The sequence below is a fragment of the Trematomus bernacchii genome, unplaced genomic scaffold (assembly GCF_902827165.1).
Source record: "Trematomus bernacchii unplaced genomic scaffold, fTreBer1.1, whole genome shotgun sequence".
Classification (NCBI taxonomy): domain Eukaryota; kingdom Metazoa; phylum Chordata; class Actinopteri; order Perciformes; family Nototheniidae; genus Trematomus; species Trematomus bernacchii.
The window spans coordinates 2,141,197-2,168,872 of NW_022987840.1; the positions used below are offsets into that span (position 1 = coordinate 2,141,197).

At 39.6% G+C, this 27,676-nt stretch overlaps 1 protein-coding gene across 1 annotated transcript; it reads left to right on the top strand.

Moving 5' to 3' along the window:
• The first annotated feature begins 1,564 nt into the window (after positions 1–1,564).
• On the top strand, positions 1,565–24,780 carry drd2l (dopamine receptor D2 like). The gene is given in 9 exon segments (XM_034112662.1): positions 1,565–1,679; positions 12,815–13,201; positions 15,463–15,572; positions 17,177–17,313; positions 21,010–21,179; positions 21,181–21,231; positions 22,074–22,157; positions 22,845–23,199; positions 24,007–24,780. Coding segments are annotated over 8 exon segments (1,464 nt in total). The 5' UTR covers positions 1,565–1,679; positions 12,815–12,841; the 3' UTR covers positions 24,204–24,780.
• Positions 24,781–27,676: the final 2,896 nt, after the last annotated feature.

Below are 27,676 nucleotides of genomic sequence, written 5' to 3' on the forward strand. Positions count from 1 at the left end.
CGCTTGCAGACCATTCAAATGCACAAAAACCTATATAGCACGAAAGGGAAAACCCCCAAAAGCATATTAGCACCCCTTTTTAAAATAAAAAAACATTGTACAAAATCATGCAGTCTCCATGGAAATCAAAATGTTGGTATAAGAACAAAAATATTTCTATTAAAATATAAAAAAAGGTAACGGGATGTATTATGCAGAAAGACATTTCAGTTTAGCACAAAACATATTTTATTAATTGATGCATTAATATACACACCACTGTAAATCTGCAGCTGGTGACGGGGGTCAATTACCTACTTCATACTCCTGGGTAGTTTCATCTGTAATATCCCATCACTTATGTGTTGCACTTATACATGGGTTTTAAATAATGTGTGTTCTCAATCAAAGCGATAAGAAGTTGTCTTAATCAGTAAATATTGTTTATGTAGTCGTGCTGACCTGCAGATAATTCTCAGCAACTTCTTAGACCAATGCTTTGCTCTCATGTTGAATATCTTTTCTTTTTTCTTTTCTAAATCAGTTTCTTATTTTTCTATCTGCTTTTCCCTTTGGCCCCAGCTATCAGTAATGGTTAGCATCGCCAGCTTGCAGGACTATGCCACTGAGATTTCTTTTTGATTTATTGCAAGTACTGACAGCTTTGACAATCTCATTGCCTGGTGTCTTGAAATCAGATTTGCCACATGGACTCATTGTAGGCTATAACATCTCTGGAGCCTATCTTTTTATTTTAGATGTTGCTATTACAGGAATTACCATCGCAGTAAATGAAAAAACGAATAACACATTTCAGAAAATTGCATCAGAGCCTTAATATCAGGCATGGGTTCTACATACTGAAGATACTCTGCTTATTGCTTTCTATTAAAGTGAACTTGCTAATGAAATGTAATCAAACTATTAAAACTGCATTAAATACATTGTGTGTAAATGAGGAGAAGTTAAGTTTGATTTATTTTCAGGGAAATCCTCCCATCATAATGGCAATAGTCACGTTTTTAGCTTAAGCCTATATGAAGTAAATGGAAGTAATCTGTTTCCACTTTAACTTCAGAGGTAGAGGTTTTTTAGCCATATTGTTAGGCTGTGTCATGTTTTTGGAAAATGTTGATATAATTCCTGTTTCTTTTTTCTCTGTTTAAATGTTTTGAGTATTTTATTTTATTGTAAAGTGTGGGTTTTTGCATTTTGGTAGAGATTTGACTAGAGAGGAGTCTATTAATAATCTTACTCTCCCCGATGTAAATATGTCGAACCGTTCATTTTGTGCATAGCCTATGTCCCATACGTGAAATATAACTGGCTCCATCACAGCCAATAGCGTAGCAGTATTTCTTCTTCGACGATGATTTCTTCTTCTCCAAGTATAAACAACAGAAACTGCGCGAAACCAACCTCCTTTAATCTTCTCCAACTATCTCCATCCTCCTCCTCGTGCGAGCCTCTCGCGCTGGACACCGCGAGTAGGGAAACCGTCTGACTGCGGGGACTTAACGAGTGCGTACTGTATGTGTGTGTGCCCAAGTGTGTGTGTGTGTGTGGACCGTTCACAGACGTCCAGCCCGAGGTCAAGGTGGGAGATTCGGCAGTAAATTGCGAGATGGGAGGCAGCAGCCTGACAGACACCGGTGTTGTTCCTGAGAGGACCTGGATGTGAGCAGCTCTACCGGGAAAGGGTAAGTGTTTCAAACGCTTAAAAAAAAAATAGAGGTTGAAAATGCAGAGTGTAATTGCTATGTGGGACTTCTGTTAAGTCTATTTAGAGATAAACTCGTAGGTAATGTTCAGTCTGTAAGGGGACTTGTTGCTGTGACTTTGACGCGTTTTAATGAGGGGGTTTGTTGTGCTTTTGGAAGAATTGAGAAGTTTCTGTTGGTGCAAAACAAAACATGGCAGTGTTAATGACCGTGTGTTTGAAAAATGAGTTCTTTGTGAAATGGAAAATACATTATACGATTTAAAAACTACAATAATTTCGAAATATGGCCACTCAAACCAGGTCTTAGGCCATAGGAAAAACACAGAAGCAGATGATTTCAGATGACAATATATGATTTTTAGTTAACTAAACATGTCAATGACAAATAATAGACCTATATCTAAAATGTACAACTAGTGTATAACAGATGTCACTAACATATTGTTGGTTTATGGCTCAAACCAACAATAGCTGATAACCAAAACATAATTCCTATACAATAAAACCATGGATAAAAACAACATTAACCTATATTCTGTGTTATTATTGCTTTTTTTCAAGATAAATCGGTAGCATATGCATAAAAAAGGGATAGACTGAGGTGAAGTAAAGGAGCACAGCTTGTTTAGCTTAAATACTGTATGTGACTAAAATGTGTTAAGGTGACTGTGAATGATTAATATTTCACATTTAACAAAACTTCAAGCTAAGTTAATTCACCTCTGACACTTAAATTCATTGAAAGTTCCAATGTCCTTATTATGTCCTTATAATTCCCCTTAATCTGATGATGTTTCTGTGGAGATATTCCAGATGGTAGTTATTCCGTCATGCACAAAAGTCGCCTATGCTCTTTTACAGATTTCCAATAAAACATTTTAATTAAAGGATGGTCTACATCACATAGTTGTCCTCTAGGCTCCATCGTAATGATGCAGTGAAATCATCTTGCCTCCATTCTGGTCAAAGAAACTCATGGTTTAATGAAGTTTCTCATTTGTGATACCCTCTGGTGTCCAAAGGGCTGCAAAGTTTGGCTTGGAAGATTTCTTTAAGGTAATGAAGCTCAGTTAAATAAAACATATTGAAATTCAATGGACTGAAATGTGAGATATAAAAGAGCAGAATGAACCTATTTGACAATTAGACATGTGGTTAAGTGTGCAAATAACAGCCAGCCCATATAATGACATTTAAATGTTTTTCTACCATCTGTTACGAGACAAATTCTTACTTCAAGTACTAATTTAAAACCTAAACACACTATTTGTGCTGTTATCCACCTGTTTTCACACACCACTGAAGCACTTTAGAGCCTTAACAGTTGTGTGTTATTTAAATTCCTGTGGTGATTTAATTTCAAATCTGCGCACATCACTTGGAACTGACTTCCAAAAACTGCAGTCTCTCATTTAAAAAAAAAAAAGATGGAGGAGATGCAAAAATTGCTTCTTGAATAAAATATGTTTGGGGTAGGTTTGAAGCGTCGCCTCCGGGTGGAGTACTCTCCATGTGTGACTTGGTGATCAAATGATTCCCTCAATATATTCTATTAATCATCCAATCAGGAAGATGTTACAGTGCTTTTTGTTTAACAAGTTATTCAAAGAGAGGGCATTTATCATATCACAGAGTGGATCCTCACATCCTCTTTGTGTTCCTCTGCGTCTATTCTCATCTCTTTTATCGTTTCGGTGGCAGATCACTTTCCCTAGGAGGGGTTTAGATGGAGCTAAATGGTTATTGTGAGTCTCAATATCTAGCCTGCACTGTTAACGATAAAGCAAGAAGAATCCACTGTCTCTTTATTTGACGCATGGTACCCTGTGTTTAATTATGTGAAGGTGTGACTTTTTCTTTTACTCTCCCCCTTGTCCCCCACTAATTACTGTAGGTGTAGGGCCGTGCGATTATGGCAAAAATCATAATCACGATTATTTTTGGTCAATATTGATATCACGATTATTAAATACGATTATTCATTGACTTTGAAAACATCCATTTATTGAACTTTAAAACAAATACAAATAATAATTTGGACAGTATATTTTTAACTGTTGATTACCCTGAACGTATAATTCAACTGAAAAACTTTAAATAAATAATATCAAAATAATAAATACCAATAAACAAGATCAACAAATATTTTGGAGCGCACTTCAACAAGCTACTAATCATATAAATATGATAAATAAAAATAAATTAGACCAAAAATAAATGAGATCAAATATGTTGCAGTGTCACAACCTAGCAAAGCAAAATAATCGTTTTTTTCGATTATGTTGTTTTCGTAATTGTGGCAGGCCAAATCGTAATTGCGATTAAAATACGATTAATTGCACAGCCCTATGTAGGTGTAGAATGAGGTATCACAAATCACCCTTTTCATTATAAGTGATGCCATGGCTCTGCACAGGCTGCTGATTTACTGTGTATTACTAGCCATACGAAGACATTACTGTCGTTCATTGCTTGATTGATTGCTCCAAATAGAGGTGCGTTGGCATTTTTTGGGCAAAATAAAAAACAAACTTGTGATCCCTTGTGTATTCCCTATCTTGTGTAACTTGACGTACACAGCCCTGCAATTTTATTTCTCTTCAAAAGTCACTGGCTGATTGTTAAAAACGGGCGAAAACGGGAACATAAGGCGTTCTGGGAGTGATAGAGAGTAGAAACGAGGGTTGAGAAGTGTGAGACAACTGTGAATAATTTCTGCCCCAAACTCTGCAGAGAGCTGATTATACTGCAGCCAAACATCCACATCATTCCCACTGGCTGCGACTCATTCCTGGCGCTCAGTAAAAAGAAATTAAAGATTTATCGCTGGCCAGCCTGAGTGGAGCGGGGGTAACATTTGTAGGAGTCTTGTGTTATTTATTTTTTCAAGTTAGTTGGGGGGCAGATGAGGCCAAGGATGTAATAGACCTGTCAAGAGTCTCCGGAGGAGCTACAGAAGAGGAGAAACAGGAGATTAGACTGGGGGAGGAGGAGATAAGAGGAATATATGGACCAATGAAGGCTTGTCGATGTTATTGAAGGGAGAATAAGAGGAGAAAGGGCATCAGACAACACGGCTTATAGGACGGAGAGGTCCGCTCATAATGAACAAACTAGGATAGGGTACTGAAGTGTGATAACATAAAAAGAGATTAGAAATATTACAGGAAATAAGATAATATACTTTTTTTATTAATAAAACACAACACATGACATCAATATCTAATTCAGCGTCATACACTGAAAAGACTGAAACGTTGACTTTAATTAAATGTATTTATGTAATTATGTTAGTTGAAAGCAATAATATTAACTTGATTGATTGTTTTATTTTTGTATTTAAACCTGATATTATTGCTTTCAACTAACCTACAGTAATACAGTTTTGTGAAATCTGTTGACATTATACATTTAATTAAAGTCAACGTTTCAGGTTTTTTTCAGTGTAGTTTAGGATTTATGTTTTTGCACCATATTGTGTTTAATTGACTGAATATATTACGTTTGTTTTGGCCAGGAGTGCACGACATGGTTATTAAAGTTGTTCCTGTTAGACCATACATGCATTTTTAAACGTGTGATAGAATAATGGATGACGGACCAGAGGCACAGCCTGAGGCATAGTGTTGACAGATGAAGTTGAGATGGGTTAATTGACAGTTGCATCAGCTATTTGTCTGAAGGCAGAGGTCATAACGTGAAGAGCAAAACAACACAAAGAGAAATAACTACTGCAGTGACAATAAGTGTTGATATACAGAATGAGTATTTTAAGATTTCTTTAATTCAAAATGAGTAGAAGTATATTTTTGTAGCTTTTATGTTTCATTTTTGTTTTATGTCAAAAAAAAATCCCCTCTTCTGGTTTATTCTGAATAATTAGAATATAAACTCGCTTCTCTAACTGCATTGCCTTTCTCAGACAGACTGTGTTTCTCTTTGTGAATTCCTGAGCAATGTTACGTCTCTCCTTAGCTCACACTCAAATGAGACTTTGCTCCTTTCATAATGAATGTGAATCTGTGCAAACCAAATGAAGGTTCTAGTGACCGGCAGCATCAAAGGAGTAGCATCAAAAAAGCAGCTTTATTTACTTTCTGTAGCTCAGAAAATATCTGGGCTATGGCTCACTTTGCTCCCTTTTGTTCGGGTAAAACCATGTTGCTCACCTTTAAAAAAAGGAGCTTTGAAATGCAGATGAAATACTGTGGACGGGGTCCTTTAATTTAACACATTCAAAATGAATTTCATATTACACAGCTTAGTTGAATATTCATTGATTGTGATTGGTCAATTTGGACATTCCAGTAGTCTGCTATTTTTTGCTGGCATACCACTGCTATGGAGGACGCTCTGATCAAGGGTACTTTCAATATAACTTTATATTTCGAAAAGCACAAAACTTCAGATTCACAATGGCTCAAATATCCCCAATAAAGGGAATAAAAAGGACGTAAGAGAAGGTAAAGAGCAGAGCACTGGACGTCAGAGAAGTCAACAGAAGACAGACAGGAAGTAAACATTAACGGGAAAGCAGTGTTGGCTCAGGCAACGTTTAAAAGACTGGTTAATGGAAAAGAAAATGTGAAGAGACTTGGACAGTTATTGGATGGAAAACCTCGATCAGTGCCGCCGTCATTTAAAGGCTCGCTGCTGCAGCTCCAGCCGCCACACAGCAGAACAGACCATTTTTTCTGAGCTGAAGCAAAACCGTCCTTTTTAAATCAATAAAATGAATCTGAAATCAATATTACGGGTCAAGTCACTGGTTTATTTAGTAGCTGTGTAGTAAGCAGGATAATGTGCAGCTTTCTTATGTACAAATTGAGTTTCAATACGTTTGGTTGGATTGGGAAACTGAAACTACGATTAAGGTTAGCTTTCAGGAGCACAACGTTTCATTGTTACTGAAAATAATTGGAGAAGTTTCCAACCCAGCCACCATCATCTGACTCTCCACCACATTACCTTACTGAGAAGGTTTTGTCAATTTTGTACAATTACATGTACATAAGGCTCATTAAAGATAATATTGGGAGACATGGCCGTGCTTCGGAGCATCCCTTATCTACTGCATTACTCAACATGTTATTTTCCTTAACCATGCGTTTTGGGGAGTAAGTGAAATATATGTTGTTTCAAAAGTACGGTTTTAGGCAATCGGACTCAATGTGAGTGATTTTATCAGGTAGAGTTTCACATTAAAGCTCTGTTGTTGTTTGAAGGTGAAGTGAAGCTTCTTTGGTGTAATAAGTATAACGGTACGTCCACACGGCAGCGTCGCGTTGAAGCTTGCCAGTGGGCGTGTCTGGCGTGCGACCAACAACCAATCACATTAATCTCCCGCCCTGGACACACAAGCACGCGGTTTGATTGGCTAGTGCTTGTACTGGCATATGATTTGATTGGCTGGCGCTTCCGTCGATGCTTGAAAAGTTGAACTTTTCTCAACTTTCGAAGCGAGCAACGGAGGCAAAGCGCCGCGACGGAACCACAATGCAGTTCGGCAAAGCGTGACGTCACCCCATTCAAAGTGAATGGGAAGCGTCTCCGTTGAAGCACGCGAAGCTGCCGTGTGGACGTAGCGTAACGCTGACTCAAGATGACTTTCTAGGAAAACTACAAGAAGCTTAAAATATCCTCAAGACATTTTTAAGACAATATTGTTAGCACAGTGAAACGTTTTTCATACGAATGTGAAAACAGTCTTTATATGTCAAACGTAACACAGTGAAAGTTAGACATCCACGTCAAGCAACAATAAGCAAATCACATTTTTGTGTAGGGAGGGGGACTTTAAGGTCGGGTAATATCATGAAGACGACGAGTGTAAAGTAAATCCATTATAAAGAAGGATAAGTCTGAATTTGAGCCTTTGCACTTCCCTCAATGTGTTGTTATGTTGTCCTTCAAAAGAGTTAATGTATTTTAAAGGACGTGCTGCAGTCATTTGAAAACACATCTCTCCGAAACAACCGCAGCTTTTTCGATAAAAGATGAGAAAAGCATAACCAAGGGCATTTTAAAATGAATTCATTGGGAGAAATCATTATTCTTAACATTATCTTAAAAATATACATGTCTCTCGAAGCAATAAAGATTTTTTTATCAGACAGGAGGCTCACTTGAAGGGCATTTAGTTTTTTATCGTTTTCTTTACCACTACTGCCTTGGGTTGTTTTTGTTCTTCGGCCATTATTGTTGCTATGAGACCTTTTCAGTCCGAGCATCAACCTTTCACTTCAAAGACGTTCACTGGTGCCTTGATGTGTTACCTGCTCTGACCATCACTAACAGCTGCTCTGCTTCTTCTTCACTCCTTGGACCCGTTTCTGTGTTTGGTTCCAGTTTTGTTACAAGAACGACATTGCAGCCATTCACTGTAATCTGTATAAATCATACTCCAAATGTCTTATATGTTCGAAAATTGGTTTGTTCCAGAAAAAAGAAGAAATAAATAATTACAACTCCCATTTAGGCGACGTCCCCCACACTCTAGCATGACAGATGAGAAAGGAATCATTATTCCCAAAAGTACCCGGCGACTTTTTCATTTATTTATTGATCCTTATTAAACCACAACAGTGCAATTAGGCACAACATATTTTATTAATTTGTTTCTTTCTTTCGCCCTCTGCCAATGGTAAGCTTCGGTATTATAATACTGTCATTTGTCGGGACATAGCTCTGCCTCTAGACTGGTTTCTATTTATATTGTAAAGTTTGAAAAAGAGGACACATTGCTTCCTAATTCCACTTTGTTACAACAGGCATAATTGTGCACTTGAGACCTAAACAGAAACCTATGTAAGTCTGCACACAATTTTTAAATATTATTATTTTTAACTGATATAATCTTTTAATAATAATTAAAGAAAAAATATATTTTTTAATTTATATCTGATATCTTCAATTATTTTTGAAAAGTTGCTCGGATGCATTTTTCTTGACTATTTGTGTAAATTGTCAGCCTGGTTAGAGCATGGTATCTTTAGAAAACAGTCCTACATAGAAAATAACATATTTCTCTAAAGGGGGGGGGGGCTCTCTACAACGTACAATCATGAAAAACATTAGAAAATAAACAGCAGTCTCCTCTCCTCTCTCTCTCTCTCTCTCTCTCTCTCTCTCTCTCTCTCTCTCAGCTCTCTCTCAGCTCTCTCTCTCTCTCTCTCTCTCTCTCTCTCTCTCTCTCTCTCTCTCTCTCTCTCTCTCTCTCTCTCTCTCTCTCTCTCTCTCTCTCTCTCTCTCTCTCTCTCTCTCTCTCATTGTACCCGTCTGTTATTTTTAGTTTTAACATTATTTACTTAAAGGGAGAAAAACACATTAAAGCATGCCACACAGTACTCATCTCGTCTTTTATCCGATTTAAGAAGGAAGCTGAGGCGAGATAAGCTGTTGAGTTCAACTCCACAATTATGGCTGGCAGAAAGTAGATTAGTTTTGATGCCAGGAATAATATATTTGATACGTTTGCTGTTAGTTTGAAAGCCTGGTTGTTTTTGGGAATGATATAACATGAATACATTTTACATTTGAATATAATTTGGGCAAAAGCACTGCTTGAAAAACAAGTGATTCAGTGTGGGGATGCAACTAACAATAACCCCCATTATCACTTGTTCCGTTAGTGTTTAAAAAAACAATATGTCAACTACAATTTGAGACAAACAGAGCTGCTTGAACAACAACTCTGACGGAAAATCCATTATCGAAAGGTCGCTGATTTCTGCAAATTGACTAATGATTTAGTTCCCTTTGCTGCACATTTTTTGTAATGAAACACTTCTGCGATTTGTTCATGAATCACCACCACGACATCTATGTTATCTGTGGTTGTTTAGATTCTGCAGATCAAGAATAAAGTTTATTTGATGTTTTCCATCGATAAAAGAATACATTCTACAGTACACACATGATGCAGGCCTTTCAAACTTTTCCAACTCTGAGTGCTTTCCAGTTGTTATAGTTTTTATTCGAGCCTTTAAGCAGCATTACCCAACCCATCATTTACTGAAGGCACTTTAGCAGACCCAGAATTGCGTTCTTGGCTTGAAACGAGCTTCTTCAGATGAACACCCCCCCCCCCCCATCAGTCAAACACGTTGCTGCCTCCTGATGCGATTGGACTGACCTCTCTAATAATGTCTGTTTAAGCCGCCCTTAACCCTGAATCAAATCAATATCCAGCTGTGTGAAATCAATACATGTGCTGAAAGCGATAGTGTCAGAGGTCTAAGCGCTACAGGTTGGGATGGGTTATTGATTTTTTTTTTTTTATTCTTAGCTCATCTTGGTCATGTGTTCGCAGATCCCAGGTCAGGGACAGAGAAAGAAAAGTGCTATACACTGTGAGTCAGGGTGCTGGCAGGGTGAGATTCTCACTGAATATTCTCATTGCCTTGGGACTGAGAGATAAGTTCTTTCAGGAGAAGATACTCCAAGTCAGTAGACAACTTCTTGTCAATGATAAATATTGCGTTCAGCTTTTTGCATGCTGGTTGTTGGAGTCGGAGCATCGAGATAGAGGGATAAGAGAGGGGAAGAACTCATATCCTCTTCATGTCTCCTCTGCAGGAACACGGAGCCTTCAACAGCTGGTTACTAATGGAGAGTTTTATTCAGGAGTTGACCCTTTTCAGAAGAAGATCTCATAAATCACATTGGACTAAGGTGTTTCTGTGTTTTATCTTACTGTGAACAATATTTATTAGCTAAACGCGGCGACATTGCGAGCCAACAAATGCTGCTTTCTTTTATAGGTCTATATATTTTAGTCAGGTTGTCTGAAGGATGCTGTACTCCTTCGCAGAGGCATCCTCACTCTTTGGCTTTAGATCAAACTAAAGGAGAGAATAAATGTGGTTCTCTGCATGCCATATTTCTCATTAAAAACAATTCTCTATAGAAATCTGTTTCGGAATATATCCAAAATGATATTTTAGTTTGAAACATTTGTATGAGTATCACGCTCTTCCCCTTATTTTACATTTCAAACATCGCTGTTAAATGTCTGTAGGTTGGACCTTTATGCAGAACAGAGGCTGACCTTGGATCTGACGTTAGTTATGGATAGAACAGTTTCATGGTCAAGAAAAATAGTTTCAAAATATATTTAAAAAAACGTTTTCAAACACCTTATGTAAAATAATCTATATTCAATGGTCCAAATGTTTGCTGCCAAGTCCCTCCAAAATGTGGATTAATACTCTGCTTTTCTATTGGTCAGGAGAACTGTTGTTTCCTGAGCTCACCTGAATGAACACAAATTGAATTAAACCAATGATTCTATTATGTATATTAAAGCATTGGTCTCTAATGACCCAGAGGGAGAATATGGTGTGCAGACAGCAGTCAATGAATAAATAATGAATGAAAAAAACCACAGTGATGAGTAAAAACTGGAATAGATTCATAAAAGGACACAGGTGAAAGATACACTTTTGACCCCTAGTGACGGTATTGAGCATTGTTATTAAGAGTGGGTGCCATTCTGTTTGTTTTGTGCTCCAGGGACTAACAAATTACATTTCTTCTAGTTTCACGCATGATCAACTCATGGTGGCAGAAACGTGTTAAGAGTTATAATCTGTGAAGACCGCTCGCAAGGAAACATCATGGAAGTATTTTTCGGGCTGCAGGGAGTTTGAGGTTGCAGTACTGTGACAATAGGACAATTGTTGGCACGTGGCATGTGTTTTTAAAATGTAGTATTATGTGCAAAGTTGCCATTCATCTTAGACACAAACAATGCGTTCAGATGAACTTTTGTTTGTTTACAAGATAGCAAACCCTATTTAAAACATCAGTTTGTTCTTCAAAGCTTTAGTTTGAGGTTTAATCGGTATTAAAAAAAGTTTTTATTTCGAAAAATAAATGCATTTTAGTTACTTCCTTAAAATCAGCACAAGTGGCTAAAAAGACCACGTGGAGATCTAGGGAACTATTATCTTTTTTACAGTGAATAATTGTGTAAATATTTAATATTTTCTGTGGATATTTCAACATGTTTTGATTTTGACGAAACACCATCTATGTGGCGTAAATATTTTATAGCTCCAATGTCGAAAACACCAAGTTGGGACCACAGGGTGCCTTTAAATTACACAGAGATCAGCTTTAAGAGTACATTTAACAAGCGGTATTCTGCAACACTTAATGAGAGGCTCTTGTTGTATCTACAGAAAGAACAGCTCCAGGTGGGAGAGCAAAATATGTTTATGAGCCAAAGTCATGTCTTCATCATGTCGTTGCATTTCTGAAAATAAGGCAATATGTGCATGTTTTCGACTTGCTGAAAGCTTTTCATATGATAAATACGATCTTTTAGCTTGTCAATGTATTGAATACGGCGTGAATGAAACATTTTTATAGAGCTGTAAAAGCTTTTTACAACAAGCCCATAGCGTTTGTAAGATTTAAGGACCGTCACTCGCACTGCTTAATGTGTGAAACGTATCAGGTCAGGTCGGGTCACTCCTGTAGCCTGAGGGCATTGAGGCGCTTTGAAGACACCACTGCCCGTCTCCAAACATCCCGATCTTTCACCACTCTCTGGCACCCCACCACCACTTTCCCCGTCCATCTCTTTTATTTCCGTCGGCCATTCTCCTCTCAGCCTGTCTGAAACTGTTCTTCCCTCAACTGCACCGTACATGATGGTTATTTTCTAGGGACCCATTTATTCTTGTTATGTGTCCGAACTCTCTCGTCTAGCAGTTTCCATCAAGAGACATATCAAATAGCCAGTTATCCTGGAGAGCCTGGGAGAAGAGAAAAAGTCACTAATTTGATTTTCTTAAGATCATATATTTTTCTAAATGTTTGTGCATCTTTCATTACATCTTTGACGAGCCACATAATGTGGGATGACACAGAAACATAAACTGTTTATATACAGTAGGCAATATGCAGTCTTTTTGATGTGCTTTGTAAGGTGCCCTGCGGAATTCTCTCTCTCTCTGAAGTGATTGGTGCCCCACTAACATTTTTAATAGATCTCTCTTGATGTCAGATTCACAATTTTAGTTCGATAGCGCTGTATCGAGTACAATGGGCTCCTCAAAGGGTCATAACGTTTCTCCTCCTCTGTTTGTGTCATCAATCTTTCAGCCTGAGCATGTCCACTGGAGCCACGCCATGACTTCCCTCAACGAGTCAACCTCCCCTCCCTCCTTCCCTCTCTCTTCCTTTGAGCACAATGTCTCCCAATTTATCACCAACGACCCTTCCTACTCCCCCATTCCCTTCTCCACTTCCTCCTCGCTGTCGTCGTCTAACTGCACCATGTCTCCGTCGGCCTCCTCTCCTCCCTATAACTTCTACGCCGTGCTGCTGGTGCTCCTGATCTTCTGCGTGGTGTTCGGGAACGTGCTGGTGTGCGTGGCGGTGTCGCGGGAGCGCGCTCTGCAGACCACCACCAACTACCTCATTGTCTCGCTGGCCGTGTCCGACATGCTGCTGGCCACGCTGGTCATGCCCTGGGGCGTCTACCTGGAGGTGTGTGCGCTCTTTTGTGTGCTGGTATTGATTTATTGTGTTTCTGTATGATCAATGATCCTCTGACACACCCTCAGCTTGAGGCAGTGGGAACTAACTGTAGATAGAAATGTTGTGGATTGGGTGCTTGTCACTCGAAAGGTTTGTGTCCATTTCAACACATGCGAAACAAGTTCAGGAACGTCATCGTTAAGAGCCATTAAAGAAGATATGGAAATGAAATGTAGATTGAAGCTTTAACAAAGGTTATGTTACGAATGAAGGCTGCATTTATAATTATGTCCATGATAGATACATTTTCTATTTTCTCAGTTGATTGATGAGTCCTTATAGAGCTCTCAAAACGTGTTAGTTGTAGCTTTAAAATCAATTAGTTTACATTTCTGATCTCCTGCTACATAATGAACCATCCAGATCTCTCAGGTCTTCTGGGACGGGTCTGCTTTCTCTTCCCCAGAGTCAGATCCAAACATGGAGAAGCAGCGTTCAGTTATTAAGCTCCAAATATCGTGAACAAACTACCAGAAACCTGCAGGTCCGCTGCAATCCAGACTGACATTTCTGTTGTAAAGAACTTTGAATTGCCTTGTGTTGAAAGGTGCTATACAAGGACATTGGGAATAGTAGAAAAAGCCCATCACAAGGCCATGTCATGAAAGTGTTTATTGAGTATGACCAAAACATGTTAAGTTTATCACATTAGACAAAGAATCTTGTAAAAAGCATTGTCAAAATAGTTCCAGATGAATTTTCTGTCAATCGACTGAGAGCTCTGTAACAAACCACACAGGAAGAGTGAAGGTGGGAATAAGAGGAATATGAATGTGGAATATGATCACCGGAAGACATTGCATTTACATGCCAGGCTGAGCTTAAAAATGAGCTTCATTGCCTGTCCCATTGCCATATACTTAATTATACTCTGCTATTACATTTTCAAAAGCTTTCTGCCATCATTAGCATCGATCTTCCCTGAGCCGAAAACTGCTGCGTCCTCCAATGCTCCGATCCTGATGCAGCTTTTATAGTTTCTACCATCTCTGCAACTCACTTTTTCCCAGAGCCTGAGGGGACGTATTCAGATTTCTCATTTCGTCTGGCAAACAGACTAAAACCCAGAGATAATTGGTTAACTCTCCTACGAAACAAAGGAGAGCAGAAAGTCATCTGCTTTAGAAGATTGGTTTGGAAAATGTTTGGTATTGCTGCACCAACAAAAAAAGGACTCAAAAGGTGAAATTAAAACATTGCTGAATAATTCCCTGATTAAATTAGGCTCTAGGATAGAATCAAAATAAAAACTTTAATTGACTAATTAGGTCTAGGGAATTATAAACAGTTTCTCACAGACATTTATTTTGGCGTTACAGAAACACATACAAAGTTTAACTTAATCATAAACAGTCTGTAAACATTTTAATCCGTCAATTAGAATGCTACTTTCTGCCCTCATTATAATGATTATTTTCTGTGACGGGAATTATAAACATTTCTCCCAGACAGAAAATGTATTGGCAAAATACTAATTACTACATATACCCTGTTTCCCGTTAAGTTGGAATAAGACACAGACACATTCCTCTTTTTATTCCTATTCACACACACAATCTTTATGGGCAACAGTGTAGTTTAGCGTAACCCTAAAAACATAACCTTTCCATTGTGAAGTTAGGGAGAAATTAAAATGTTTACATTTGTGTTGGGTAAATTGGCTCACTTCATAAATAAATTCATTATGGCCTAAAGCAGGGGTGTCAAACTCAATTTCATCGCGGGCCACATCAACATTATGGTTGCACTCAAAGGGCCAGTTGTCACTTTAAGACTATATAAATATACATTCATATAATATATATTAAATAATGTATTATATAACATTATTGGCTCTGCATTGGATTATTATCAGTTCTGGTAATAACTAATAACGTCTGAAAGCAGAAGTCAAATAATTGAAAGCAAATATTCAACAATTACACCAATTGTTTTGTGTACTATATTGTTTGCAAGCTCTTGTGGGCCACATAAAATGAGGTCACGGGCCGGATTTGGCCCGCGGGCCTTGAGTTTGACACCCCTGGCCTAAAGTAAAGAAATATATAATAATATCATTAAATATGAAATACCTGTGAGTGATTCAGCCTGGTTAATATTAACTCTGCTCCACAAGGGCAAACCCAGTAAAAGAATTACATCCGGGCTGAAAACTATTGAAGTTAAAAATGAAAGTGTATTTATATCAGTTTATGTCTGTTTTGTTGAAGGTGGTGGGAGAGTGGCGCTTCAGTCTGATCCACTGCGACATCCTGCTCACGCTGGACGTCATGATGTGCACGGCCAGCATCCTCAACCTCTGTGCCATCAGCATCGACAGGTGGATCCTTCATTTAACTTTATTCTCATATTACTCTTTAGTTTTATTATTCATTGAACGTCTAACAAACCCACACTCTTGACGTCTTTCTCTCTTTTTTTTTGTTGAGAAAAAGACAGGAATTACACCGTGATTTCCATCCAGAATGAGAACGGAAACAGCGAAGATGACAGGGAATCAATAAGTGATTTCTTAACTTTGTACTCTCCCCTAACCTTGATGTTAATTGGTGCAGTTTGGGCTACAGAAAGTACTTTGGAAATAAATCTCTCCTGCAGCTTGACAGTCACCTCACACCCTGTCACCATCTGTTTGTCTTTCAGCAGGAAGCTACAGGCTTCTCTGCGTCTTTTACAATGTCCTCTGTCCAGCCATTAGAGTGGATCAAGGAGACTGTGCTTGGTGTTTCACCTTTGTACGCCTAATGGGAAGTGACCAGACGCTCTAATTACAAAATGACACATTGACCATTGACCAGTCATTTGGTGGAATAGCAGATGATAGCGTCTAATTGCATTGTCAAAGCCGTTAACGGGGAAATATACACCGTAGTTACAAAGTTGTATCGGCTTCCTGCCCGAGCTATTTAATTCAAAACAGCTACTACAAGGTTAAAGTGCTGACAACATTGATGTGAGAGTGCTTACATCCACAACAGAACAAGAGTTTTTTGTATATGCAGAGTCCTCCAATCGTGGCTGACAGAAGGTCATTAGCATAAACCCAAATAAGGTCATTATTTCTCATTGACTGAGCTCTCATACAGTATGGTTTGACAGAAATGGGAAAGAGAATGTGACTGTGTGTAGGGATGGGCGCCGAGAACTGGTTCCAAATGGTCCAATCTGTCAGAATTATGCCTGAGGTTAATACATTACATTACATTTCATTTAGCTGACGCCTTTATCCAAAACGAGTGCATTCAACCATGAAGAAACCAACTCAAAAAAGCAAAAGTCATTACATTTTTTTTTGCGATGCTGGCATGTTTTTGTCGAGCTGCAAAACGTTGCTGCTGGAAACTTGCAAAAAGAAGCTTCTGAGTTTGGACGTAAGTCTGCAACAGTTTGATATTGCACCAGAAATGTGTGTTTACATCTCAACAAGTTCACACAGTCTGCTGAAGGGATTTAACTCGTCAGGTCAGGCCTATCACAAACATATTAACAGACTTCCTGAAACAATCATCTATTTTAAAGCTTAGTTTCATGTTTAGAGTCCTGGGTAACTCTGTGTTTTGCTCTTATTCAGAAAGACAGCTGTTCTCTTAAGTAGACTGCACAAACCTGCTCTTTAAAGTAAACGACGCTTCCTTCATCTTGACATGCTAGCAGGTGTGTTGTGTACTTGTGGCAGTGAAACAGGCCGTGACAGTTTGCATCTGAGGGGAAAACTGGCATCTGTTAGTCTGCGTTCTCTCTCAACTGCTCGAGTTTACTTTAAAATATGTGTGAACATGACGACGGGATAATAAAGTCTGAAGAAGCATCGATGTGTGTTCACTCCATGGAAAAAGGAGTTCAAATGCAGGCACCGTGACTGAGTGAGAGGGAGGCATGCTAATATGTTTTCTGTCTGCTTTTCCAATCTGTGTGTGATTGCAGATACACAGCAGTGGCCATGCCGATGCTCTACAACACCAGATACAGCTCCAGGAGGAGGGTGGCGGTGATGATTGGTGTGGTTTGGTTCCTCTCTTTTGCAATCTCCTGCCCTTTGCTGTTTGGACTAAACAACACAGGTAACAGCTTCATCTGATGCCTGCTCTCAAATCGACACCCATTTATTGATTCAACCAGGAGAAATCTCATTGAGATTAAAAAAACGATTATACAAGAGATACTGTAGGCCAAGATAGGCATAGCACAGTTACAGACAACAAATTACTAACCCTAACCCTAACCCAGGGGTCGGCAACCCGCGGCTCTTTAAGCCCTCTACTCTGGCTCCCTTGAGCTTAGACAAAAATAAGAAGGAAATAAAATAAAAATATTTGTAGGACTATTTATATTTTGTTGCACGGTTGAAAATGTTTCGTATCTTGTATTTTGAGGTGATACTGTGACACATATATATTTTTTAAAAACGGTTTTAATTAGGTCAACTCATATCGTCATATCCTGCTACGGTCCCGCACCAGCGCCTTGTCTTGCAGGTGAATAACCGGACCCCCGGCTCGATGAGCGAACTATGGATAAATCAAAGAAAAGTATCGGAGGAACACAGAGGGTTTAATTCTGCGTGGACAGAGTTATCTGCTTTCACAGCAAACGATGCTGGCTTACCGGTATGTTTGATATGTAGAGAGAAGTTGTCAAAGGTGCTGCAGCCTTTACGTATTGGAAGAACACGGAAGAGGAAGACAGCTGACGATCTTCAGTCATAATTCAATCCGTTAACTCTTTTTAGGGTGCTGCTATATGTTTTATTTATTTCAAAGTGGGTCAATTTTTATTATATTGACTCCCCAAGTGCTGTGTTGATTTATTTTAAAGTTGGCCTGTGTATTTTTTTGTATTCTCCTTATAAGAGTTCTTTGTTTATTATTAGAGGTAAACAGTTTTCTATAATGTAATAAATAATAAATGCAAAAAAACTGTAGTTTTTGTCTATGATGTAACAATATATACAACTTTATAAGCTATCAAGCTATCAAATATGTTTTGCGGCTCCAGACAAAAACAATTGGTGGAAAAGGGGGCAAAATGGCTCTTTTGGTCAAAAAGGTTGCAGACCCCTGCCCTAACCCTAACAAATTAAAAACTAAAACAGAGAACATTTTATAGTCACAATCAGAGATGTCATATTCAATGCATCTAGACAGTGGCCTGCTTCTCGGTCATTAAGAAGCACTTCTAATCTGTTAAGAGAGACCAGCCCCCTGAGTTTAAGCTCATATTGAAGCTGGTTTCAAGCAAATGGAGCAGCGTAACTAAACGCCCTTTTCCCCAGCTCAGTGTGGACTTTTGGGACAGTTAGTAAAAACAAGTCCTCGGAGCAAAGCCAATAAGTTCCCATACCTTTCTGAAGGTTTTAAATCCATACCTAAGGTGAAAGAAGACCAAGAATAGCCTTATAAATAAGGATTTGCCAATGGTTTAGTCTACGGCCGGTCAGCGCAGACCCTCCAACACGAGCATACCAGAAACAATGGTGCTTAAGGTTTGTAATACATCTCAGTGCCCCGTGGTAGACAGTATCTGGTGGCATTTAGAAGATGCATTCATATAGACAACACCACCAGGATCTAGCACAGACATAAAGGTTGCAGCGACAAGCCACTTAGTTAGATGTTGATAGCTCCGCCCCCACGGCACAGGCTAAAGCTGCGGGTGAATAGTGAGTGATGTGCATCTCTTAAATGTTGCTACCTCATGGAGTTGTGGGATGGCATTGGGATGCTCCGATGTACTCTATGTTCTATACTCTAAAAAGAAGATATGAAAAGGAAGCATTGAAGCACCTTTCATTAGCAGTTAGAGAATCGACTAGCTTTTATCAAAGCCCTTAGATACTACCTGCTCTATTAGACCCCAGCTTTAGTGCTTGGTGAAAGCCGGAGTGGCATAGCGGAAATGTCCTTATTTTCCCTTATGTAAAACTAGATAGTTTCACCCCGCCAGGCCCTTTAAATGTCCCTTCAATTTAACAATCCCAAAAAGGAAAGATGCTGATCTTAATTTGATTTGGAGATTTGGTCTTTCATGGTTTAGTCAACAGCTGTTAAGGGATGTTTACCTAACTTTGCAGTTTTCTTCATGGTCCTCTGAGGTGTTATTTAACTAACTTTCAGAAGAGCAGCATACACACTTCCTTATGCACAAATCAAGGTTCTTACGGTCATTAAAAACCTGGAAAAGTCATGGAAATTCAAAATGCAAATTCCAGGCCCTGGAAAAGTTATGGAAAACAATATTTTTCCCAAAGTTTTGGAAAAGTCATGGAAATGTAACTAAAGTTGCATCAAATATAATTTATATTTTAGCTAATCGCCGAAATAGTAATACTATAATGATAATAAATACTGTATCGTATAGTAATGAAACATAAAATGGCATTTAACTGTCGAGGTATTTAGCCTGTAGAAGCTAGTAAGCCTACTATTTGATTTGTTAGATAGGCACAACATGTTTCATATGCAGACCTTATTTTCCTGTTCCATGTTAAAATACACCATTTTCAGTGGTACCGCTGAGAAAGAGTAATTTTTTTGGTCATGGAAAATGAGGTAAAGGTCATGGAGAAGTCATTGAAAATCATTGAAAATCATTGGTGAAAAAGTGTATGAACCCTGACAAATAGACCCTACATTATCCCGATCCATCTGTCCTTGAGTTTGATGAGCAGTCTTTGATGATATGGTTAAAAATGATCCCATGCGTCTGCTCAGTCAACAATCCCTACCATCACTGACTCAGCAGATTTATATCCACAGTTTCCATAAGAACAGACAAACAGAGCATTCAATCATTTCCCCCTGTGTTGTTCTCATCGAGGGAATGACAGGCGACGTCGGTAGCATACACAATCCTCGATTCATTTGTTGTTCACAAAAGGATCAAGAGTGAAGGTAATCTTCCTGAGCTGCGAGGAGAGACTCTGAATGTGCTCTGAAAGAAGATCACTGAAGCTGAACATTTGTGAACGTTCACAGAATCAGTTTTATCAGTTCTGGGTCAAGACACAGCAAGATTCTGTATTATTAAAACATATATCCTCTGTAACAAATCGCCTAGATTACAGAACACTGTTTGAGTGTTACTTCTTGTGTTGATAATGCACTTTTCGACAATGTTTGTATTAAATTAATCACATGGCAAATGCACTCTAATAAACCGAATTTCAGTTGTTGAGAAAACAATCCACCGCACGGTCCATCTAGCAGCCGTCTTCATCAGCAGATTATTTTTAATGGAATTACAGATGTTTACATTTCCATATTTTGTTAGCGTTTTAAGGACTGCTCATCCATGCTGGTGTAAAGTATGCTGCTCAGTTTGCTTTTGGAATCAGAAACAGCAGGAGGAAAATGTTGCCCAAAGATCTCTTACTTTCAATGAACAAAAACTTGGCAAATCCAGAATGTCATGACAACGCCATCTGCAGATGAATAAAGTTTGATATGTTTTACAGCTCAAATAAGTGTCTAAATAGAGCTTTTTTTGTCCACTGCTATTACCTCAGCTTTTGGGTTGTCTTTTTTTGTAGTTCACATCAAGACATGTTGGAAAAAAAGACTAGCTTTTCATATATACATGTTAACCATTGTCATGTCATGAGATGGGCAAAAAGGGAATAAGTGTGTTTCTCATTCTATTACCTTATCATATTCCGAATTGAAACAATAAAAGAAGTTCAGTTTGGCAATACTTAAAAAAAAAAGTGAAATAATGATATGTTTTCGTAAAATGTCACTCTTTTGTCCTCCCCGCATTAGCCAACAGAGAAGGCACCTCGTGCAGCTTTGCCGACCCGGCCTTCGTGGTGTACTCCTCCGTGGCCTCCTTCTACGTCCCCTTCATCGTGACGCTGCTGGTGTATGTGCAGATCTGCGTGGTGCTGCGCAAGCGAGGCAGACGCACCGCCCCCCGGCGCAGACACGGCCTCCTCACACAGGGGGGGGGGGGCTGAGGCCGGAGACAGTCAGCGGCACAGGAAGGTAGAGACACAAGTCTGCACGTACACTGGAAAAAAAGTGTTTGGATGATGAGATTTTACAGACTTGTTGTGTTCTTCCAGACAATATTGGTATTGATAGTTGACCCTCCGGTCTGCACCATCGATTGTACCACCAAAAGAAGTCCATAACTCTCCGGTGCAGAAATATCAATTCAAAAGTTTCCAAACCTGCTTTTAATTGTTTGCCTTTCCATCCTTTGTATTTTAAAACCTCTGACGCTCTCCATCAGATATTCTGTATGAGCTTCTTTCAGCTCTTTGTTGAAGATGTACAATGTTTACACACAGGGAAATGTTTCAACTCAATTCTCAACACCATTCAGATTTAGTGATGTCTGCGGTGTTATTTTGTACGCAGTTCTTAAATCCAGTTTGAAATGTTATGTTTTTTGTTATTGTTTGGCGTCTTCTCCAATTTCAAACTAAAATATGAGTTATTTCCACAGTGGAAGATATTAAATGTCAGTAACCAACACAATCATTCGAGTAGTAGAAACAAAAGGACAAAATCAAACATTTAACAGCGAATGTGTTTCATACATTCTACTTGAAGATGATCAATATATCGGCATATTATATTATACTATATTTACTGATTCAAGCTTATTACAGATGCGAACATTTATATGTATGCTTTTGCTTAAATTGACTAGAAGGCTGAAACAAAATTGAGCCACTATTATCAAAAATGTTTATTCATGTATCACTACTACAAAAAAAGAGTGTCTGTCAATGTACTTTTTTTTTGCTATTCAAATACTGAAACTACCATTTGGGCTTTTCCGAGGAATATATTTTATTTTCTGCCTCCTTCTCTTTCAGAACAAGTGCACTCAGCCAGAGGATGTGAAGTTGTGCACTCTGATCCTGAGGCCGGACACCGCAGGCCCGCAGCGCAAGAAAGTGGTGAGTCTCAGCATCACTTTTCAGATGTTCTCATATAGCCTGGCGATGCTCTGCTTGATCCCTACTTCTCCCTTTAAAGGTCACCTATTATGCAAAATCCACTTTTTCATGTATTTTATACATAAACATGTGTCCCCTCTGTGTAAAGAGATTCTGAAAGTTTCAGGAAAAAAGCATCGCTCACTTTTTGTCCTGATCATCTGAAAATGAGCTGATCAGATTTTGGCCACTTTATGATGTCATAACGATGTTTTGGCTTGTGTAACCATTAGCCAATAACCAACCAAGGTAATCCCCCCCACCTTATCACCTGAATCTCCTCCTAGAGCTCCATTGTGTTCTTTTTAACCAAATATCTCTCAGAGGGGCGTGGGGAGGGGCTCCTTATTTTCATCTAAAGTAACAGACAGAGAATCAGCACTTTTGAAACAGGGCTGAAACAGAGGGGATTATGGGATGCTGCAATGATCTGTTTGGTATTTGGAGCCAAACACTTCAGAGACATGTTTTGTATATATCTGAGACCTATAATATATTGATGAAAAACAGTATAATAGGGGACCTTTAACATCGACTAATGTCCCATTCAATCTCCTTCGTTCCATCTTTATCAAACATCCACACCTTCTATCGTCCCCCGATGCTTACCTCCCTCACCACCCTCCCTCCTCCCTCTCTGTGTGTCAGACCCTGGTGAAGGAGGCGATGGTCCACCCCCTGGAGGTGGAGCCGGGTCGGTTTCTCCCTCAGACGGAGCAGAGCCTGGCTCCTCCCCCCGCTCCCCAATCTTCCTCCCACTCGGGCCGGGCCAGGATCTCCCTGGCCATCTCAGTCGGACCCGCCCCGGTCCTTCCCTCCACCGTGACCCGATCGGCCCTCATGCCTCGACCCCCCACCCTGGAGGACGGCATGAGGGGCCGTGAGGGGTGGAGGGAGCGCAGCAGAGCGAGAGATAAATGGGGGATCACCAAGGAGAGGGTGCGGGGGAGGCTGTCCCAGCAGAAGGAGCGGAAGGCCACGCAGATGCTCGCTATCGTGCTAGGTGAGCATCACTGTACACCATTCTATCACGGATTTAGAATACCCTGGTTGAAGGTTATTCTACCCAGAGACCCAGAAAAATATCTGATTGGTTGCATTCTTGTTCTAAAACAAAACCACTCAAATGCTTAGTGCATGGACAGAGAAGGACAAACAAATCAACGTAACACTGTAATATTACAGATCAACAACACAGATAAGATTCTCATGTATTCATTTTATTTAAATTGTATTTATATAATTCAATTCAATTTGTTGTTTGTTTTATCTGAGTGTTCCAGGGTATTCTCTGACGGTTCACCACTGCTGTACACACACACTCAGGTGTGTGTGTGTGTGTGTGTGTGTGTGTGTGTGTGTGTGTGTGTGTGTGTGTGTGTGTGTGTGTGTGTGTGTGTGTGTGTGTGTGTGTGTGTGTGTGTGTGTGTGTGTGTGTGTGTGTGTGTGTGTGTGTGTGTGTGTGTGTGTGTGTGTGTGTGTGTGTGTGTGTGTGTGTGTGTGTGTGTGTGTGTGTGTGTGTGTGTGTGTGTGTGTGTGTGTGTGTGTGCAAATAAGACCATTACAGTATGTAAGCTATTCTTCATGAACACGTATCCATGCAATATCTATACCCACAAACATGCACTTGGTAGACAGGCTCCCTGAAAACAAACAGCAAGTGCTGCTTACTTTTCTTTATCTATTTATGTTTCAGCAGTTTCATGGTTTTCTATGATATGAAATTCCAGTAGTTAGCAGGATTTTTTCTTAATTATATCCCCGTAATATGTGTTCCTCCTTTACTCCACTTCCTGTCTCGGTTTCCAAGGCGTGTTCATCATCTGCTGGCTGCCGTTCTTCCTGACCCACGTGCTGAAGGCGCACTGCAGGAGCTGCTGTATCTCGCCCTCACTGTACAGCGCCGTCACCTGGCTGGGATACCTCAACAGCGCCGTCAACCCCGTCATCTACACCACCTTCAACATCGAGTTCCGCAAAGCCTTCATCAAGATCCTGCACTGCTGAGAGCTGGAGAGATGCAGAGCGCCAACTGTCAAGATAAAAAAAACACAAACGCCTGACTTTGGTTTGAGATCAGAGGTGAGAAAGACCAGGAGACAGAAAGAGGGAGTCCTCGGTGTTGATACACAGGGAGGGGCGGGGGAGACACAATGATTTGGACGACTGATGAGCAAGCTTCCTGGGAAATGATAGACGAGACATGTGTAAGAGAAGACTGAAAAAGGACAGAAACATGGCACGGGGGGAATAAAAACAGGCAGAGCATGATCATAAAAAGAGAGTGTCTGTCAGGTGAGAGAACACACAGCGTGGGATATTTATGGAAAAGTAGACATACACTGTGTACATATTGTCTGAATATGTGAGGAGTCTGAGGACGGATCCCCCCACAGACTCAAAGACTCCGAGACGTGACTGTCGTTCCAATACTTGATTTGTTTCAGACTTTCGCTGTGCTTTCTTGTAATCTTGACAAAAGGCATCTTGTTATTTGCTTGCATGTGCTCGTCTTTCTCGGAGGACTGGAACAAGTCGATGCAAAGAAAAGAAACTACGACCATTAAAAGTTTTTTTTTTTTAATGCCAGAGGCTTGATCATTTTCCACATATTTTTAAAACCTACTGAAGTTACATCAAGAAAGAAATATTGATTTGGTGATTAAGCGTCCATACAAAAACAGCAGACAGAGACGAGAGCTGTTATCTAATTGAATGTGAAGACCTTTTTCTTTGAATGAGTGTAACATTTGGTCTTGTAAATAACTAATGTACTTGTTAAAGGGCCCATGTCATGCTTTTCTGGTTATTACCCGTCCCCTTGTGTGTTATGAAGGTTTTTATGCTTGTAAACGGTCTGCAGAGTCACAAACCCTCAAAGTACACCCTGTAGCGAGTAAAACTCTAACACAGGAAAGACCTGTCTATGCTGCCCCAAAACGCCTCGTTGGAGATTTCTCATTTTCCATTGTTTGCTTCCTGGGTTCTGTGACGTGTGAACACCCAGATCAACAACAAATGACCGGATTGGCCCAAATGGACCAATCCGCGGAGCACCTCACACACCAGGATCCCTTGGCTAACTAACAGGGAGTCCCCATTGACTTGCATAGAGCTCCCTGAACGCTGGTAATAGACGAGTTGGGATGGCGGAGAAATGCTCTCCACAGACCCATTCTCACAGCGTTATAAACCTTTTTCTTACTCAATATCAAGCCACACTTATTGTTTTTACTTCGGCTGTGAGTGTTTGTGTGTGCTCAGGATGAGTTTCGCTTGTTCTCGCTGTATCGCCGACCCGGAAACCTGTCCGCTCCTCGCAGCAGTTCGCAGCAGCGGCGAGCAGCAACAAGCCTCGCAATGTCCCGACCAATCAGAGCACAACTGGACTCACAGGGAGGGGGGTGGCAGGAGCTCCAACAAGCCGTTTAGGACAGAGAGTGAATACCTGGTGAATACACATACTTTACAGAGATGCTGTATGAGAAACCAATGTGATTTTGGAAAATTGTACAATTTAAATCTATTCTAGTAGACCTCAACAATGGAATTATGATCAGTAGAAATGGCCATGACATGGGACCTTTAAGAAGAAGTTTTGCAAGTATTGTACAAACCATTGACAGGAATAAACATTTTTATTTTATTGAGTATTTTGTTTTCCTTGCTAACTATATTCATCCCAAATGTTTTCTTACCTTAGATGCTCGGTATACATTTGAAGTTGAGTAACGTAAAATAAAGAAATATACACATCTCCAAAGAGTGCAATCATAAATGAAGTGCCACCAGCTATAAACTAAAAGCTAATTTACTGATGTTTATTTATAGGATTGTGAGGTGCATCTTACCCCCCCCCCCCCCCTCTGCAGAGGAAGAGGTAGACAAAACGCACTAAGAGCAGTTGGTATTCAGATCGAACTCCACATGCACACGGAGGATTTCAGATGAGCCTTCTTTTATTTAAAGCCTACGTCAATATGGTGGGAAATTTCACCATCGGCTTTTCCCCTGTTTATACTGAGATTTGAAGATGGAGAGTGCGTGTTTGTACATATAATTTACCAAAAGTTTGAAGGGAGTTTCAAAGATTATTTGGCCCCTTTTCTCCTTGAACATCTTTTTAAAAATCATACCTCAAAACACAATTGTGTTAATTGTATTGACTCTTGTTTGTACGGTGAAACCTATCAATGATATCGATTGGATTTCAGAAAGGCAAAACACAGTCTGTGGTACAAAGGAATAGTTAAACATCTGAGTGAAATGAGTAGATCGTTACCACTATTATATATTAAAAACAATATGAAGCCAGGAGATGCTTGGCTTACGTTCTCATCAAGTCTCTAAAAAGGGTAACATTTAGCTTTTCTCTCTTTGAAGGTATCTGGAAACATCTGCCATTACAGAAACGTAGAGGTATGTCTAGGTGACAGATGTAAAAAGATTAGAATAAAACTACAACTTGTGTCATTGCATTCATTTTCATCAGCCGAATGCTACAGTCACAACACATTTCAAGTGCCAGAAAAGTTGGACTGCCGCAGGAAAGGATATAAAAGTTTGGTGAAGTGTCTGTGACTGATGGCTCCCTGACAGTAACACCTCTGTCCTGTCAGTAAACTTATTTTAAGTTCACCTTAGGGGCTAATGTGGGAAAGCTGAACCACAGCCACGTCTCTCCTTTCCTGAGTTATAATATAAGTAGGAAGCTGCAGAGCTGTGTGTATCTGAGGCGTCAGACCCATGCGAGTTGCCAGTCATCCTGATTGAAGTAAACAAGGTCTCTGACACCAATATGGGAGCAAATGAAGGCTGCTCGCTTTATTTATTCATTCATTCAGTCAGTGTCATGTTCAGATGGAGAGGGTGCAACTCCATGCCCGCGTTATAAACAACAAGCAGGCAAATCTCATTTTGAAAACTTCAGCGGAGGAATGTTTGTGGAACTATATTATAGACGGTACTGTCCTGCATGAAAACAAAAACATTTGACATTGTGAACAACAGCTCAGGAAATGGTTTAGCATGAGTGAAAACACAGAGATTGCATATAAAGTGGATATATAAATATATTGTTTACAATGCAGGACTTTTACAAAAGAGAAAGCTAGAAATAAGATAAGATTAGTTTGTACGAATCTTTCAGTTGGAGACATGTTCGTTTGCTGTTTTATTTTTCGCCTGTGGCATGTTTTTATATTTGCTGATCTAATTTGCTTAACACTTTGTACAGACATTCATGTTCCTCAGAGGATGAACCATTCTGATTCTGATGATCCTCTGCCTTTTCCTACACAATCATACGTTTATATTTGTCATTTTAAAGGAAGTTTATCACTAATCTTTGTGTGAATTGCCAAGAAATGTGGTTCAAACATTCATGTTCTCCTCAAGGATCGGACCCCCTTTAACTTTTTCTTTCACATGCCATTTGCAGGTCAAACTGTTGTCTTTTGTCTCTTTGATTCATTCTTTCC